Source organism: Rhodotorula paludigena (genome assembly GCF_050403205.1).
Source record: "Rhodotorula paludigena JCM10292 DNA, Rt_paludigena_JCM10292v1_ctg63, whole genome shotgun sequence".
In the NCBI taxonomy this organism is placed as follows: domain Eukaryota; kingdom Fungi; phylum Basidiomycota; class Microbotryomycetes; order Sporidiobolales; family Sporidiobolaceae; genus Rhodotorula; species Rhodotorula paludigena.
Genome location: NW_027481395.1, coordinates 61479 through 78237, shown reverse-complemented (window position 1 = coordinate 78237; position 16759 = coordinate 61479). Strand labels below are relative to the sequence as shown.

The 16759-nt window shown below is 61.1% G+C and overlaps 4 protein-coding genes across 4 annotated transcripts; 3 read left to right on the top strand and 1 right to left on the bottom strand.

Moving 5' to 3' along the window:
- Positions 1-534: 534 nt before the first annotated feature.
- Positions 535-6284, top strand: RAD50 (MRX complex DNA-binding subunit; the record flags this gene model as incomplete). Its single annotated transcript, XM_076652040.1, has 26 exons — positions 535-569; positions 676-763; positions 868-951; positions 1090-1269; positions 1383-1561; positions 1659-1773; positions 1833-2058; positions 2149-2327; positions 2406-2573; positions 2634-2738; positions 2800-3203; positions 3268-3395; positions 3460-3565; positions 3624-3753; positions 3816-4231; positions 4289-4490; positions 4549-4718; positions 4772-5093; positions 5157-5279; positions 5339-5391; positions 5450-5535; positions 5597-5670; positions 5723-5919; positions 5998-6028; positions 6093-6163; positions 6218-6284. 26 exons carry the CDS (start codon positions 535-537, stop codon positions 6282-6284), a joined length of 3939 nt encoding a protein of 1312 aa, XP_076502422.1.
- A 193-nt stretch (positions 6285-6477) lies between these two features.
- JCM10292_003478 (DHHC family palmitoyltransferase) lies at positions 6478-8359 on the bottom strand (the record flags this gene model as incomplete). Its single annotated transcript, XM_076652039.1, has 8 exons — positions 6478-6664; positions 6766-7020; positions 7079-7191; positions 7254-7353; positions 7418-7434; positions 7505-7606; positions 7668-8084; positions 8162-8359. 8 exons carry the CDS (start codon positions 8357-8359, stop codon positions 6478-6480), a joined length of 1389 nt encoding a protein of 462 aa, XP_076502421.1.
- Positions 8360-10982: 2623 nt separating this feature from the next.
- On the top strand, positions 10983-12672 carry JCM10292_003477 (uncharacterized protein; the record flags this gene model as incomplete). Its single annotated transcript, XM_076652038.1, has 2 exons — positions 10983-12106; positions 12216-12672. 2 exons carry the CDS (start codon positions 10983-10985, stop codon positions 12670-12672), a joined length of 1581 nt encoding a protein of 526 aa, XP_076502420.1.
- Positions 12673-14726: 2054 nt separating this feature from the next.
- On the top strand, positions 14727-16625 carry RAD27 (multifunctional nuclease RAD27; the record flags this gene model as incomplete). Its single annotated transcript, XM_076652037.1, has 11 exons — positions 14727-14830; positions 14900-15007; positions 15071-15149; positions 15237-15300; positions 15379-15488; positions 15579-15629; positions 15696-15848; positions 15906-16124; positions 16195-16259; positions 16345-16462; positions 16548-16625. 11 exons carry the CDS (start codon positions 14727-14729, stop codon positions 16623-16625), a joined length of 1149 nt encoding a protein of 382 aa, XP_076502419.1.
- Positions 16626-16759: the final 134 nt, after the last annotated feature.

Genomic DNA, 16759 nt, shown 5'->3' with positions numbered 1-16759 from the left:
TTCTGTGCTGTACGCAGTCTTCTGTTCTTTCTGCTTTCACCTGTCGGATATGCCTACGAGACATGGCCGCATGGCGGTGCGCCTCGGCAGTTGTGCGGGCTTGTCAGAGGCTCTTCCGATTGCAGCGTCTCCGATGTCAACTTGCGGAAGGGGTGTCGTCTGTCTCGAAGTAGCCCTCGTTCGTCCGACAGGTGTACAGCTTGCGCTATGCTATCGTCAGGAGCTGTCTGTGCCCGAGAAAGAGTCTTGCAAGCGGTTGTAGGGCTGTCGCGCCCTCGTGCACCAACGCGTCGACGAGGTTGACCTTGCCCGTCTTTGCTCGCTCGCGTCCTATACCGCGCAGCGTAGCGCCTCGAGCTTGAGACACGGCCTGTAGCATCCTGCGTAGCGTTGCGCTGCTTCTCGACCGCCCGCACCCCGCGCTCGACTTCATCAGCTCGCGACCACCTCTTCGCTTCTCACTCGGCAGTAACCGCTCGTGCGCGGCAGAGCGGCTAGGAGGAACCTGTCGGATCACCCCGTCGATTGTCCACCATGTCGTCCCTCGACAAGCTGGCCATTCGCGGCATGTGCGTCTCTCTGCGCCCCACTTCGCCTCGCTGCGCGATGTTCAGACACTCGTGACGGGCGTTGTCAGATGCGTGACGCTATTTACACACCTTTCGTGGCTCACAGCCGTTCGTTCGACTCGAACGAGATGGCCGTCATGCAGTTCTACACGCCCCTCACCGTCATCGTCGGACACAACGGCAGCGGAAAGACGGTGCGCTCCTCTCTATGCGCGCCAAGATGGAGCTGCACCATCAGCGGTCTCTATGCGCGATTCGAGCTGAGGGAGGGAGATAGAAGGCTGACTTGTCGCGGCAGACCATCATCGAATGCCTGAAGTACGCGACGACTGGCGAGCTTCCCCCCGGCGCCAAGGGCGGTGCTTTTATTCATGACCCTGCTGTGTGTCCCATCCGTTTCGCGCGCGGCCTATCCTTGCGCGTCCATTGCGGCCAGAAGCCGAAATGTGCTCATGAACGAGCCTCGTGCAAGTGCGCCCGTCGCACCGCCCCGCATGCTGACCCTCTTCGCCGGCCGCAGATCGCCGGCACGAACGAGGTCAAGGCGCAGGTCAAGCTCCGCTTCAACAACTCGCGCAAGGAGAAGATGCTCGTCGAGCGCCGCTTGCAGGTCCAGAAGAAGAAGACCATCTCGGGCCTGTCAATGAAGACGCTCGAAGCCGTCATCTCGTACGCCGACCCAGACCAGGTTGATAAGCGGGTGCGTTGCTTGATCTTCCGGTTACTGAGACGGACTTACTCGCGCATGTCGCGGTCCCGAAGTCGGTTCCTGTCAGCCTGTATTGCTGCTGACCTCGCTGCCCCTTTATCCAGAAACGCCAAACGCTCTCGACGAAGTGCGCCAACATCGACGAGGAGGTGCCCGCCCAGCTCGGTGTCTCGAAGGCCATCCTCCAGAACGTCATCTTCTGCCACCAGGAGGAGTCGAACTGGCCGCTCAGCGAGCCCGCGGCGCTCAAGAAGAAGTTTGACGATATCTTCGAGGCGAGCGAGTGAGTCGTCCAGCGAGTTGTTGCGGACAGCCAGCCCCGGGGCTTGCGGTTCTCTGGGACTTGTCGGCTGACTCCTGTTGTTTCCCACATTACGCAGCTACACCAAGGTCCTCGACGAGATCAAGAAGATCCGCAAGGAGCAGACGGTCGACATCAAGGTGGACAAGGAGAAGCTATCGGCACTCAAGACGGACCGTGACCGCGCCTTCAAAGTGAGGCCGTTCGTGCACGAGCTGCACTGCCTTCATATGCTCAGCCCCGCGTCCCACAGCTCCGCGAGAACCTCAAGAAGGTGTCTTTGCAGATCGCTGTCAAGGAGGCGACGTACGCCGAGCTCGAGGAACGCGTCGCCAAGCTCGTCGAGACGAACAAGACCTTCTTCAACCAAGCGACCAAGTATCAAGACATCATCGGCAAGGTCGACACGCTCCGCGAGAGGCGTGCGCTGCACGAAGAGAACCTGCACAACCTGCAGACGGGCTTGAAGGAGCTGCCCGGTAGGTACAACACGTTCGCCTCGCGTCGAGCAGGAGCATCACTTGGATGCACAGCCTGACGCTGCTATGCCTTCCGATCACTGCACACAGACACGGAAGCCGAGCTCAAGGCCAAGATCGAGAACCATCAGGCCGACCTCGACAAGGCGCGCAGCGAGCGCGAGGCGACGAAGCAAAAGCTCGGCGACGAGCAGGACTCGCTCGCGGCGTACGAGCGCAAACGGAGTCAGGCGCAGACGGCGCACGGGCGCTTGCTCGCGCTCAAGCAGGTGCGTGCCAGCCGGTCGGGTCATCCGTCGGTGGGTTGCAAGCCGCGCTGACGGATTGCTCTCTCCATCTCCGCACAGCGTCATCAAGACATGCAGGAGGCGCGCAAGACGCTCATCCGCGAGCTTGCGCAGAAGCACGGCATCCCCGGTTACGATCACGAGCTGAGCGAGCGCGAGATGAAGGAGTTCGAGGAGAAGCTCGACGAGGCGAGCATCGCACAGGCCAACAAGATCGACAAGATCAAGGTGCGCTGCGTGTGCGGAAGTCTCACCTTGCTGCTCAGGCTGACTCGGCGTACGATGCAGAACGAGGCGCGTGCCGCGGAGAGCAAGTACCAGGACGAGATCCAGGCGCTGAAGAGTGCCAAGGCGGCCGACGAACGGGCGAAAGCCAACATCGCCGAGCAGATCGTGCGTGGCGTTCCCGCTTCACGGAGCGAACACGAGCTGACGAGGTCGGGCCCCCTTGCAGCGTGCCGCCAACGCTCGCATCGCCAACATCTCGCGCCAGCTCGACGCCACGACGACGACGGTCGCCGACATCACGTACCAGGAATCGCTGCTTGCCGAGGAGAAGGAGCGTCTGAAGAAGACCGAAGACAACCTCAAGGCGGCGAATCACGTGCAGCAGCTTCGCGACAAGGGCCGCGAAGCGAAGGACCTTGAGGAGCGCCGGGACGCGCTGCACACGGAGCTCGCGGGCCTCAACGCGCAGGCCAACACGCGCGCGAAGCTCCAGCTGCGCAGGACCGAAAAGACGAGGAAGGACGAGGCTGTCGCGAGCCTGATTGACAAGAGCGCGGCGAGTTACCGCCGGTTCCTGAAGGCCGAGCCCCAGCGCGACAAGATGGAGGCGGAGGTGTCGGAGCTCATCAAGTGCGTTCGTCGACGCTGTCGTGAAGAGAGAGCTCATTCTGACGCAGCGTCTCGGCGTTGACAGCGAGCTCGAGCGCGACCAGAACATCGCCGAGCGCGCCGCTCGTGACGCCAGCCGCGAGCTTCAGAACATCGAGACCAGCGTCAGCTTTGCCAAGAAGAAGGTCAAGGACCTGCATGCTGCCGCCGAGGGTGCGTCTCCCATTTTGCTTGCTAGCACCGGCAGCTGCACGCTGACCTCCGGATGATCTCGCAGCTGCGAAGGTCAAAATCACGGATGGGCTCAAGGGCCTGGACACGGACCAGACGACGGTCGACGAAGCTGTCAAGGAGGCCGAAGCCGAGATCGCGGCCATCAAGAGGTACGGTTGACTCGCCTTGTACAATTTCGTGCTTTTACTGACGGCCACGCGCTGGCAGCGACATGACCGCTACCGAGTCGATCCACAAGTTCTACGATACCGTGCTCAACAAGGCGCAGAAGAACCACGTCTGCATCGGTTGCGACCGCTCCGTCTCGCGCGACGAGCTGCCCGATCTCGACCGCTACGTACGTCGCCCTGCCAGAATGCCGTAGTCGATGAGACTGACGAGCCCCTGATTGCTATGCAGATCAAGCGCCGCAAGGAGAAGGCGCCGCAAGAGTTGCGGCAGCTCAAGGAGGACCTCGTCAACTGGGAGAAGCAGCTCGCCGAGCTGAAGCGCCTCGTCCCGGCTGAGCTCACGTACAACCGCCTCAGCAAGGATGAGATCCCCGCAGCTGAGCAAGCGGCCACGCAGCAGGAGGACAAGCTTGCGCCGGCGCGCGACAAGGCCGAGGAAATGACCGCGCGTCTGAATGACCTGAAGGACCGCGCGCGGGATGTTCAGACGCTCAAGAAGTCGGCTGCCGAAGTCTCGCGCCTGCACCGCGAGTGCGAGGACATTCAGCGCGAGATTGGCAAGCTCGAGTCGGAGCTTTCGGCCACGGGCTCGACCGCGACGACGGAGGAGATCCAGGAGCAGCTGCGCCAGCTGGGCGAGGAGCTGTGAGTACACTTTTCTACGAGATTTGCTCTGTATCGGGCTCACGCCTGGATCTGCAGCCGCACCGTCAAGGCGGCGACCGAGAAGATTCGCACCGAGCAGCAACAGGCGACCAACACGATCCAAACCCTGTCGACCTCGATTCACGCCCGCGAGATGGAGCTCAGCAAGCGCCGTCAAGAGCTAAAGGACAAGGAGGCGCTCGAGCAGAACCAGGTTGAGGCTCGCGACAACATCGGCAAGCTCGAGAAGCAGTCCAAGGTGCGTCTCCAGACGCTGCTGTCTAGGTTGCCGGTTTGACGAGACTGGCGCCCCGCAGGACCTCGACAAGAAGATCTCCGAGGCTACCGCTCCGATCCGCCAGAAGGAGAACGAGCTGTCGACGATCCGCGCAGACTTCACGCGCGACGAAGCGGCAGCGAGTCGCCTGCAGCGCGACTTCAACAAGAGTTTCGAGCAGATCGAGTCCAACACCCGCGAGCTCTCCAAGTGCGTTCGCTTCTTATCATGCCTCGCCCTGGGCTAACCGTCACTCTGGGCAGCTACAAGAATCGCGGGGGCGATGCCGATCTCGAAAAGTGCGAGCGCGAGTTGCAGCAGCACGATTCGGTCATTCACGAGGCGAAGCAGCGCATCGCGCAGCTCCAAGCCCAGGTGTCGCACATCGACCAGGCGCTCGCCGACTCGAAGGCTGTCCTGCGCAACTTCCAGGACAACCTTCGCGTGCGCACTGAGAAGCGCTCCCTCGACTCAATTGACCGTCAGATCGACGAGCTCGACGAGGACTCGGCGCGCAAGGCGTACCGCAAGTTCGAGACGGACTACAACGAGCAGCGCAAGAAGCAGACCGAGCTGCAGGCAGAAGTGCGTACCCTCGAGCGTCTCAGCCCATACGAGAGCTGACCTGATGGCTCTTCCGCGCAACAGCAAGCGCGTCTCGGTGGAGAGGTCGAGACGCTCAAGCGCGACGAGGAGGAGAAGAAGGAGGAGCTGCGCACTGAGTACAAGGACATCGACGACAAGTACCGCCGCGAGCTCATCAATCTCAAGGCGAGTTTCGCCGCGTCCTCGGTGATCTCGCCGGTGCTGACGTTGTCGGCTTACTCCAGACGGCCGAGATGTCGAACCAGGACCTCGAGAAGCTGCAGAAGGCGCTCGACGGGTGAGGTCGCCAACGCTCTGCACTTTGCGGCCGCGCCTAACCAGTCCTGCCCCGACAGAGCCATCATGCGATTCCACGGGCTGAAGATGAAGGAGATCAACGACACGATTTACGACTTGTGGACCAAGACGTACCAGGGCACCGGTGTGTCCGCGCGTGCGTGCCCCCGTGCTGTCGCGCAGAGCTGACGGACTCGCGTCGACAGACATCGACAGGATCATGATCAAGTCGGACGCCGAGGGTAAGGCGAGTGGCACGGCGCGCTCGTACAATTACCGAGTACGTCTCGCGTCTCCTGCCGGCGGGCTCGTTCTGACAATACCTCGCACAGGTCGTCATGTTCAAGGACACGACCGAGATGGACATGCGCGGACGTTGCAGTGCCGGACAGAAGGTCCTCGCTTCGATCATCATCCGCCTCGCGCTCGCCGAGTCATTCAGCGTCAACTGCGGCATCATGGCCCTCGACGAGCCGACCACCAACCTCGACCACGACAACATCCAGGCACTCGCGGGGTCACTGTCTGGGTGCGTTGCATCAGTCCCTTCTGGAGCGGCTCCCATGTGTTGCGCGCGATCGAGACGGAAGCTGACCGGTCTTGCCAGGCTCATCAAGGAGCGGCAGAACCAGTCGAATGTGCGTTTCTCAGCCGTCTCCTGCCGGAAGTCCTCAAGCTCACGCTCTCTGATCTGCATCGCAGTTCCAGCTCGTGGTCATCACACACGACGAGGGCTTCCTTGACACGCTCGGAGGTTCGGGCGTGCTTGACAAGTGCGTCTCACCTGAGTTGCTGAGCGTTCCGACTGCTCATTATCTATCCTACAGGTACTGGCGCGTCTCGCGCGGCGATGGAGGTCAGGTGTCGACGATCGAACGCCAGAGGCTGACTTGAAGGGTTGTCATCCCCTGGTACTTGGCTTTTCCTTCCTTCCCGCGTACCCGCCTGTGCAGTGCCCCTGTAGCTTGTACTCTTCTCGCTCTACCGCAATATCCATTCATACGCAGACAAAGAAGTCCCATGCAAGAGAGTCCTGCGTAGCAATACAACAAGGCGATCCGACGTCTGCTACCTCGTGCGCAGCTCCTCAAGCCCGGCGCACCGGCCCGTCCTCGTCGCTCATCCCGCTCGTCGTGCTCCCCGTCTCGAGCTCGTACTCGCCTCCGCGCGACTCGTACCGTGTCGCGGCGGCCTCGGCGTAGATCTGCTCGGTCGCGCGGCGCAGGCGAGAGAGGTTGTGCGAGTTGATCGGGAAGGTCTGCCCGTCGCCGGGGCTGCGTCAATGCGAAATACTCAGTACTGCCGTTTACTCACCTAGACGCAAGTGCGCGAGTACCGGCGGCACAAGGCGCAGTAAAGAAGGAAGGACACGCACGGCCAGCCCCAGGGCATGCCCCATTCCCACCACTTGTCGCCAAAGATCTGCTTCAAGTTCTCCTTCGTCCCGAGATCGTAGATGCTCAGCGCGCGAGCGGCAGACGTGAGCGCGCGCCGCTGCTGGTACGTGAGGTCGATGGGCTGGAGACGTCGCATGGCGTGCGAGGCAGCGGAGGAAGGGGGAGCAGAAGAGGCCGAGGCGAGCGCAAGCGTTGCGATCGAGTTTGGGTGCTCCATAGCTTCTATGGTGGTTCTGTGGATAACATGGATGAGGAGGGAATGGTGAACAGTTACGAAGAAAGACGGCGCACCGGTTCTTGCATGCGAGATAAAGATGATACAGCCCGAAAGAGCCAACTGCAAAGCCAAAGATGCAGCCGAGGAGCGCCGCTAGAGCCCACGGTATCGGCGCGAGCTCGTAGCCCTGAGGAGGTTGAGGAAGCGTTAGTGAGGCGCTCATTCTGTGATCGTGCCTGGAGTACGTACGCCGGAATTGTCGTTCACGTAATGGAAGAGCTCGTGGAAGAGAATGGCGCCGGTCGTCAAGCCGAGTGCGCCTGTATACCAGAGCGAGAGAAGGAAGAACCTGCAGTCACTCATGCACCCGATGAGCCACAGGCGGATTTGGTCGCAGAATCGACAAGACGGACTTGTAATTCGCCCAGCCCTGTGAGCCCGAGTGTGGTCAGTCTCCACCATGTCGGGGGCAAATCGTGAAGGAAAGAAGGGCGACTCACGACGCATCCTCCGCCAAGCCAAGGACAGTGGTGGTCCATCTTGAGCACGCAGCGTCGACAGGATGAGCAGTGGTGGGCTCGATCGGGTTTCGGGATGTTGCACTGACGGAAAGGGAGGATGAGCGTAAGCGAGACGCAGGGCTTGTGAGGACTGACAACGCACTTTGCGGCAAAAGCGGGCCGAGCCGTCGCTCTTGACCTGCAACATGGCGGGCCGGGTTGAGTCCCGCGTGTCCAGCTTGTCCCAGGTCTCGCGAGAGCCGCTGGGCAGGGTCACCGGGTCGAGCAAGCCCTGCTCCTCCCTCGCTTCGTCCACCTCCTCCTCGTCCGCCTCTTGTTCCGGTACAAGTGCCTCGTCACCGCCGCCCAGCACGAAGCGCCCGACGTCGCCCCGGATGCCCTCGTTCTGCACGCGGGCTTCCTCGTCGCCGCGCTTGTACTCGCCTGCGCCAGGCACGATGCCTCCGCCGCGCCAGTAGGCCATCCAGAAGCTCCCTCCGCAGCCGTAGAGCAACCAGCTGTATACGAGGAAGTACGCAGTACCCTTCGCGTAGGCTCGGCGGCGGAGGAGGAGGTATTCCTGCAAGTCGCGGCAAGGCGGTGCAGCCCGGATCAGCTCGACGGCATCACGCGCTCGAAGGGCAGAGGAGCACGCACGAGGCAGAGAGAGTACAGGACGGCATAGGCGGCAAACGCAAGGAGCGCAAAGATGAAGACGAGCGGCAGGAAGGCGACGACCTTGAAGAGCGTCGACCGCGGGCGCTCGCTGCTCCTGCTCGGCAGCGGTGGGTGCGGTGCAGCGGGTGGGAACGAGAGCAAGGGCCTGGCAGGCAAATCTCGCCGTACAGGCTGCATCTCCGCGACCAGCAGCCGAAGTCGGCGGACGCAGAGACCCGAGCGAGCCCCACCACGAGCTTCTGCCCTGACCGCTCCCGCTCACTGCGCCCCGGAGGCTTGCTGAGATTTTCTGTGTGCTCTTTGCTTTCGACTCGATGGCTGTGCTGCCGCACGCATCTGCCGGTGAGCTGCCTGCCACTCACTCTTCCTCATCAGTTCCGATCTTCCTGTCGCGCATTCAGCAGTACGGCTGAGCCTGCCCGTCAGGCACAGACTCGTCCGCTGTTGGATCACAGTGGCACTGCGGTAGGGGCAAGTGCAGACGTCTGGGCTCGCTGTCTGCGCGCCGTCGCACTCGTCTCAGTCTCCTCGTCAAGTCTGACTCTGCTTCTCCCGCTCTTTACTCCGAGACTTGGACTTGTACCTCACGCGCGTGCCTTGGTACGTCGACTGGTGTCTACAACGCTACAAGGGACAGTGTGCCTCACGCTTGTGCGACGAGCCGTCGCCCTTCGCCTTGCACCCCACCTCTGTCCCCGCATCTTCGCTCCTTCGACCCTTCCGACCCCGGACTCCGTCTCTGCTGAGTGCCTGCGTGCTGTGCTCTGCTCCGCGAGCGCTGTGGCGCCGCTGTGCGACTCGTGCGGACCTCGGCGCGCCCGTGTGACCGCCCAAAGGGTGTCTGAGGGCCTCTCGGGGCGGCAAAAGAGGGGCAGGGCCCCCGGGAGTGATGAGGGGACCATGGGTACGGGGTCCAGAGTGGCAAAACAGCAACGACCCGGGTTTGAACCGGGGACCTGACGATATGGGCGCACTCGTCTTGCGGATGCAAGATCTGTACACTGCAGTCGACCGCTCTGCCGCTGAGCTATCGCTGCTGGTTGATGTCTCGGGCAGTTTGTGGGCGTACGAGAATCGCTTTTGCGTTCTCCGGGACGAGGGGGCCTTGGGCGCGAAGTTTCGCGAAGTGGCGGCTTCATCCGCTTTCTATTGCTCCATTTCCTGCTCACAAGGCTCCACAGACCTTGCTGCTGCTGGTCTGAGGTGTTTGCAGTCTGTCGGCAACAGTCGCGGGTCAGTCCGCAGTCGCACCGTCTGCGCTCCTGCCCACTCGCTGCCCAGATGCAAGGGCAACCCATTCCCCTGCACCTGCTCTGCCTCTTCCTGCTCCTTCTGCACCTCATCTCACCAACCTTCAGTGGTGAGCTGGGGATGTCTATCGTCACCAGACACCGGATGAAGCACTTGAGAAGGCCCACCTACCGCCCCGGATGGCATCCTTGCACAGTGGGGGCAAGCTTCAATTCTGCAGCTTGTGCACCTTGTGCAGCAGCTACTATGATACAGGTCTATGGATTCAAGATGCTGCCAGCCCTCAAAGAGCTGTGCGCGGAGAATCCGAATCCAGCCCACCTTCAAGCCATGGAAGTGAAAGCTGCAAGCAAGGTGCAGCTTTGCCATTCAAGCGTGAACTAGGGGACCTTTGCCTGTAGAAACTTGCTTGGCAGTTCAAGCTGCTTGTCTCAAGCTGCTTGTTGTACCCTTCATCCATCCACCTTGTCCTTCCCCTTGTTCTGCTTCATCTCCTTCGGGGCCCTTCTCTCCTTCTGTCAGCCGCCTTTGGTCCTCAAGTCATCAATTGGTACAGCAGTGCGCATTCATAAGAGCCCCTGCTCTTCATGCCTCATGGTCACAGTCTTGAACGCACCAGCGTGTCCTAGCCAGGCAGCCCAGGCTGGCCTGGCCCTGTCTTGAGCCCGCTCTCAATCCTGACCCTTCTCTTTCCTCTGCAGCTGCCGCTGGGCGTCACTCCCGGTTGCCAAAGCCTCCTTGAGCTCATTCTCTCGGCTGCCTCACCGGCCAACCTTGCTGCATGCAACCCGCAGTTTGTTCCCGCGCCATAAGCGAGCGCTTCCTTGCCTTCTTCTCCCTCTATTGCATGCCTTGCAGAGACTGTACCGTACAGGCTGCATCTTTGCAAGCAAGGGAGTGTGAGCCGACCACTTTGCGTCTCCCCCAGCCTTGAAGAGCCAGAGGGCCGACTGTTCAGCCAGCCGAGCAAAGGTCGCAAGTACAAAGCTCGAGGTTGATCAACACCTGCTGCGCAGCTTCACAGGACGGATTTTGCCGCCGTGACGTGCGCAGCAAGAGTTGAGCGAGAGGGAAGGTGCCCCCGTAAGTTGCAAGCGGAAGGATTGGGCTTGCCGTGAAACGCTCGAAAGCTTGTGTGCCCCCATACGAGAGCTTTGTAAACTCTCAGAGAGTGTCTGGCACTCTTTCGCTGTTGTGACGACGCCGCATAGCGAGGTCGCTGCGTCGACGCGATGCCCCAACTTTGCTGCGCCCGTGGGGCTCAGTGACGCTCTGCCTTGAACCAGACGCGTCAAAGACGCGCGTTGCCGGAGCATCGGTCTTTGCTCGCGCCTCTTGCTTCGTCCCGCTCGCTCCGCACGGCACTTCGTCCCGTCCTCGCGCCGCCGAGGAGACAGACCTCGCTTCGTCCGCATCGCGCACAAGAGTTGCCGGGTGTGTTTCAAGTGCTTTTACATAGCTCATAGACGTCTGGTCCTGGCGCAGAACCGGCTTGGCGCGCACGGCAGGAGCTGACCACAACTTGCGCGTCCTGCAGCTCCACGCCGATATGTCGCGCTCTGATAGCGAGGCGGCCAACCAGCCCCATGCTGGCAACATGCGCAAGCTCAATGCACCCTTCCACTTGCCGTCCGCGCCCAGCGCACTCCCTCCTTCAAACGTCCTCAATCGCCGTGCCCATCGCTACCACCCTCCTCCCGCCATCGCGCCGCGCTTCCCATCTCTCAACAGCGCATTCACCTCACGCAAACCGACGCAGCACAGCACGCCAGACGCGAAAGCTGGGCAGTCGCCGCCTGAGCTGACGGTGCACGCCAAGCAGCATCTCTCGCTGCTCACCTCGACTCCTTTGCAGAGCGAAGTCGACCTCGACCAGTCCCAGCGCGCCAAGCAAAAGCGTAAGAAGGCAGTCAAGGGCTTTATGCAGCGGGAGAAGAACGGCCTGTGCAAGAGCTGGTTGCCGGTAAAGGAGGAGGGTGCTGTCCATGGGCGGGTTGCGACTGAGGAAGGAGCACCCAGGATGGAGTGTTTGGACCAGGACAAGGTTACGCCGCGCTTTGCCGCCGTTCTCACCTTCCCGGTCGGCAAACATGTCATCCTAGACCCTTCAACTCGCGGCCCCTCTGTCTCGTCCCGCCTCGATGGCACCTCTCTCACTTCCGCGGCTTTGGCCAAAACGGCTTTGGCCAGTGCTTCCTCTTCTGCGGCTTTGGGCAGCGCGGCTGCGGCCATCCCCCTCGCTCACACCGCAAAGAACATTGACACTGTCGACCGAATTCTCATGCCCGGGTCCTCGCACCATTGCGTCTGGATCGACCAGGTCCCTGCCCCTTGCCCCGCAAGCGAGCTCACCAAGAGCTTGAACTCAGCACATCTCTTCTGCGCCCGCCTCACAATGCAGATGGTCTCCAAGCTGGGTGTGAGCTTGTGCTGGGTACAGACCGGGCCCGGCCGTGACTTCTTTGTCGACACGGCGCTTCCGACACACGCTCGCAAAGATCTTCCCTTTGATTGGGACAGGACACTGGAGGTGATGGACCAGTTCTGGAAGTGGGAGGGCGAGAAGCACGAGGAGACGTTCTTGGATGTGGACGGCTACGAGTGGTACCTGCTCACTGTGGGGGCAAGCGCACTCTTCCTGCACTACAATATTGTCGACGTTCAAGACAAGATGTCAGCGCACCCGCCCTCCGTCTACGTTCGCAACTTTGCCAGCAGACTCGCTCATCTTCCTCTTCTCTCCCCACATATGTATCCTCGGGCAATGGCTGGCGAGGTACAGCACGCACGAAGTGGCGCTTGAGGAGACTGCCCGCTGTGCCATCACGGTCAAAGAGCTCGTTGGCTCGGAAGAGTTCGCCAAGAAGAAGCTCTTTGAGCACCAGTCGAGCAAGAAGGAAAAGCGCCCACTCCATGCTCTCTTTGCGTGTCAGGAGCAGTGGCCCGCTGGAGTCAACTTTGGTGGAGAAGGAGTCGTCTGCTCATTCCGGTGTCTGAGGGGAAAGGAGATTGCCAAGGGAAAGGCTTTCGAGGTTGACAAGATGTCTCCGCTGCTTCGCCGCCTTGCAGCAGACTGGCTGCTCCAGTCCTTGTCTGAGAATCGCCTTCGCTTGTACAAGCCGCAAGCGGGTGGGAAGCAGGCCCCCAGTATCGTCGGCGACCTCGCATCGGTCATGGCCAAGGGCCGCCTCAATTTCCTGGCGCAGTACAAGGATGCCGAGGCAAAGGGCCAGCTCTGACCTGGAAGCCCAGAGCAGATCATCCTCCAGCGAGCGCGTGGCCGTAAGGACTGGGTCAAGAAGCTCATCGAACTCAGTCTCAAGGAGGACAAGGCTTGCGAGAGCCCATCCTGCTTCCGCAAAAGCTGGCGCCTGCGCCAGGCTTGTACAGTGAGGCTTCCCATGAAGGCAGGAAAGAAGATTCAGTCGGACACTGCAACTGCCGCAGATGATGCTCTCCACCTGTGGAGCCCGCATCTCTACACAGGCAAGCAGGCGCAGGTGGACAAGCTCCTTGCAGAGTACAAGAGCATCTCGGAGCAGCTCAGAGGCCTCAAGGAGAGCATGGCGCAGCAGGATGACACTGGGACGGCGGCAGACGCTGAGGAGGACAACGAGGGCTTCACCTCAGGTCCCTTGACTGCGAGCAAGCACACAAGCTCATGCAAGCTCTGTTTCACTGACTCGTGGCTTGAGGAGAAGAGGCAGAAGAAGAAGGAGCCGAAGGAGCAAGAGCAGAAGAAGGGGAAGGAGAAGGTGGATGGTGAAGAGGATAACCAGGAGCTTCAAGTTCAACTGACCAGTGAGTCCCAGCAGGTGAATATCCAGCAAGTCAGGGTCACAAGGTGTGAGAGGCACTTTGTGGCTTCCGTGCAATGGCCAGAAATTGTTGAATCTGGGTCAAACTTCTGCAAAACAGCTCTTGGGGGCTGGCAGTCTCTTGAACACAGGCACCTGCGTAGCAGCTGCTGCACAAAGTGCGCAGAGGCCAAGTCTGACGCCTGCCTTTGCCGTTGCCAGGATGCCATCCGGGGCGGTAGGTGGGCCTTCTCAAGTGCTTCATCCGGTGTCTGGTGACGATAGACATCCCCAGCTCACCACTGAAGGTTGGTGAGATGAGGTGCAGAAGGAGCAGGAAGAGGCAGAGCAGGTGCAGGGGAATGGGTTGCCCTTGCATCTGGGCAGCGAGTGGGCAGGAGCGCAGACGGTGCGACTGCGGACTGACCCGCGACTGTTGCCGACAGACTGCAAACACCTCAGACCAGCAGCAGCAAGGTCTGTGAAGCCTTGTGAGCAGGAAATGGAGCAAAAGAAAGCGGATGAAGCCGCCACTTCGCGAAACTTCGCGCCCAAGGCCCCCTCGTCCCGGAGAACGCAAAAGCGATTCTCGTACGCCCACAAACTGCCCGAGACATCAACCAGCAGCGATAGCTCAGCGGCAGAGCGGTCGACTGCAGTGTACAGATCTTGCATCCGCAAGACGAGTGCGCCCATATCGTCAGGTCCCCGGTTCAAACCCGGGTCGTTGCTGTTTTGCCACTCTGGACCCCGTACCCATGGTCCCCTCATCACTCCCGGGGGCCCTGCCCCTCTTTTGCCGCCCCGAGAGGCCCTCAGACACCCTTTGGGCGGTCACACGGGCGCGCCGAGGTCCGCACGAGTCGCACAGCGGCGCCACAGCGCTCGCGGAGCAGAGCACAGCACGCAGGCACCCAGCGGGGCGACCTTCCGATGTTCCGTGTCTATCTCCTCACCTAACGCTGGAATATTTGAACAAATTAGGGAGCCTGCAGGAGGAATCGACGAAAGGCAGCGAAAAGCGAAGCGGAAGCGGAAGGACGGCGGCGTGCGCCGCATCTTGCTTGCTCACTCGAAGCTCTGCGCACGACAGAGGACTTCGGAGCTGCCTTGAATCTCTCGTACGTCCGTGCACAAGCTCATCCGGCAACTCGATCCGCTTTCTCGCCTGCATCGCACGCGTTGCGTCACGTCGTCTCGTCGCGTCCTGCGCCTTCGTACAACAGCAATCTGTACGCTCGTGAAGACTCCTGGCTTGTTTTCACAATGCTGTGGATTCGATAAAGGCAATCGCAGACGCCTTGCGGCGTGCAGAGGCGACTTTGCGACTTCATCGCTTCGAGCAGCAGAAACCCGATCTCGCCGCGCAAGGACTACGCAAAGTGACTGACGTGTCGTCGGCTGTTGCACAGACACAGCGCACACACCTGCAGCAAGTTCGACGCCTTACGCGCTCCTCCTCACTCGTCGAACCGCACCCTCACCTCGCCGCCGCCATGGGCATCAAAGGCCTCACCGCGCTAATCAATGACTTCGCGCCCAAGGCCATCAAGCAGGCCGAGATGAAGACGCTCTTCGGTCGCAAGGTCGCCATCGACGCGTGCGTGACGAAACTCGCATGATGGTTGCGACCTTTGGCTGACCTCGCCCATCCGCGCTGCCGGCTCAGCTCGATGTCCATCTACCAGTTCCTCATCGCAGTGCGCCAGCAGGACGGCCAGCAGCTCATGAACGAAGCCGGCGAGACGACGAGTCACCTCATGGGCCTCTTCTACAGGTGCGCGCCCCATTCCGATTCGTCCCCTTTCAATCTGGATCCGCTGACCCAGACACTGCGCAGGACGATCCGCATGGTCGAGAACGACCTCAAGCCGTGCTATGTCTTCGACGGCAAGCCTCCGCAGCTGAAGTCGAACGTTGTGCGTGCCTTGCTCCCCGCACCGCCGCCGCTATGAGCAGGACCAGGCCGCGCGAAGGATCTAGCTGACTTTTCGATCACCGCACAGCTCAAGAAGCGCTTTTCGAACCGCCAGGAGGCCAAGGAGGACGAGGTCGAGGCCAAGGAGACGGGTGCGTCAGCGCAGATCTCGCGTTCCGATACTGCGGTTCGAGCTAATCCCCCCGCAACGCCCTTTCCACGTCCTCTAGGTACAACCGAGGACGTCGACAAGCTCAGCCGTCGCCAGGTCAAGGTGACGAGGGAGCACAACGAGGAGTGCCGCAGGCTCCTCACGCTCATGGGCATCCCCTGGGTCGAGGTGCGCTTCTCCCACGCTACATCTGGCCCAGAGCGTACCCTGCAGAATACCAGGCGTTTCCCGTGTTGACGAAGCTCTGGAAATCCACAGGCGCCTTCCGAAGCCGAGGCGCAGTGTGCCGAGCTCTGCCGTGGGGGTCTCGTGCGTGTGCACTCGTTCACAATCCCGTCGGCTTCACAGATTCACACAATGAGATTGCTCACGCAGGTCTATGGCGCCGGTTCGGAGGACATGGACACGCTCACGTTCAACTCGCCTGTCGTTCTCCGCCACCTCACCTTCTCCGAAGCGCGCAAGATGCCCATCGACGTGATCAGCCTCGACGCCGTCCTCGAGGGTCTCGAGCTCTCGATGGACAAGGTGCGACTGCCCTCTCCTCGGTTTCGACGCCTCCAGCCCTGAACGCTTGCCCTGCAGTTCATCGACATGTGCATGCTCTGCGGTTGCGACTACCTCGACCCGATCAAGGGCGTCGGCGCCAAGACGGCGCTCAAGCTCGTCAAGGAGTACGACGACATGGAGGGCATCCTCGCGCACCTCCGCAAGGGTAAGAACCCGCCGCCCGAGGACTGGCCGTACGAGGAGGCGAGGAAGCTCTTCAAGACGCCCGAGGTCAGGCCCGCCAAGGAGATTGACGTGCGTCCTGCGCGCTCTCACTGCAATCTGTCTCGAATCGTGGCTCATCAGCAGCTTTCTCGGTGCGCAGCTCAAGTGGGAGGCTCCGGACGTCGAGGGTCTCGTCGACTTCCTCGTCCGCGAAAAGGGCTTCTCGTGCGTCTGAGTCTCTTGTTGACGCTCTTGAGTGCACCGCCATGAATCGTCGACTTCTGCTGACGCGATTGTCCGACGTTCGCAGCGAGGAGCGCGTGCGCAAGGGTGCCGACAAGCTCAAGGCGCGCCTCTTGACCAAGCAGCAGGGCCGCCTCGACGGCTTCTTCACCGTGCAGCCGAAGGAGGGCGGCGCGAAGCGCAAGGTACGTCCGACGCTCCGTCCACTTTGCAATATGTAAGTGTCGGAACTTTCCGGCTGACCTCTGCCCGTTCAACTGGAACTCGCAGGCCGACGACAAGAAGGATGCGAAGGGCGGCAAGAAGGCTAAGACCGATTCGAAGGGCAAGGGCGCCAAGAAGAAGTAAACTGCCCGTGCCGTTCAGACGGAACTGACGAGGACGGAGGAGGAGGAAGACCCGCTTGTACCCATTCGGCTCGCTTTGCACCCGCTCTATACCCGTACTCTCTGTGTACTACCCGCTCTGCAACCGTTTCTACC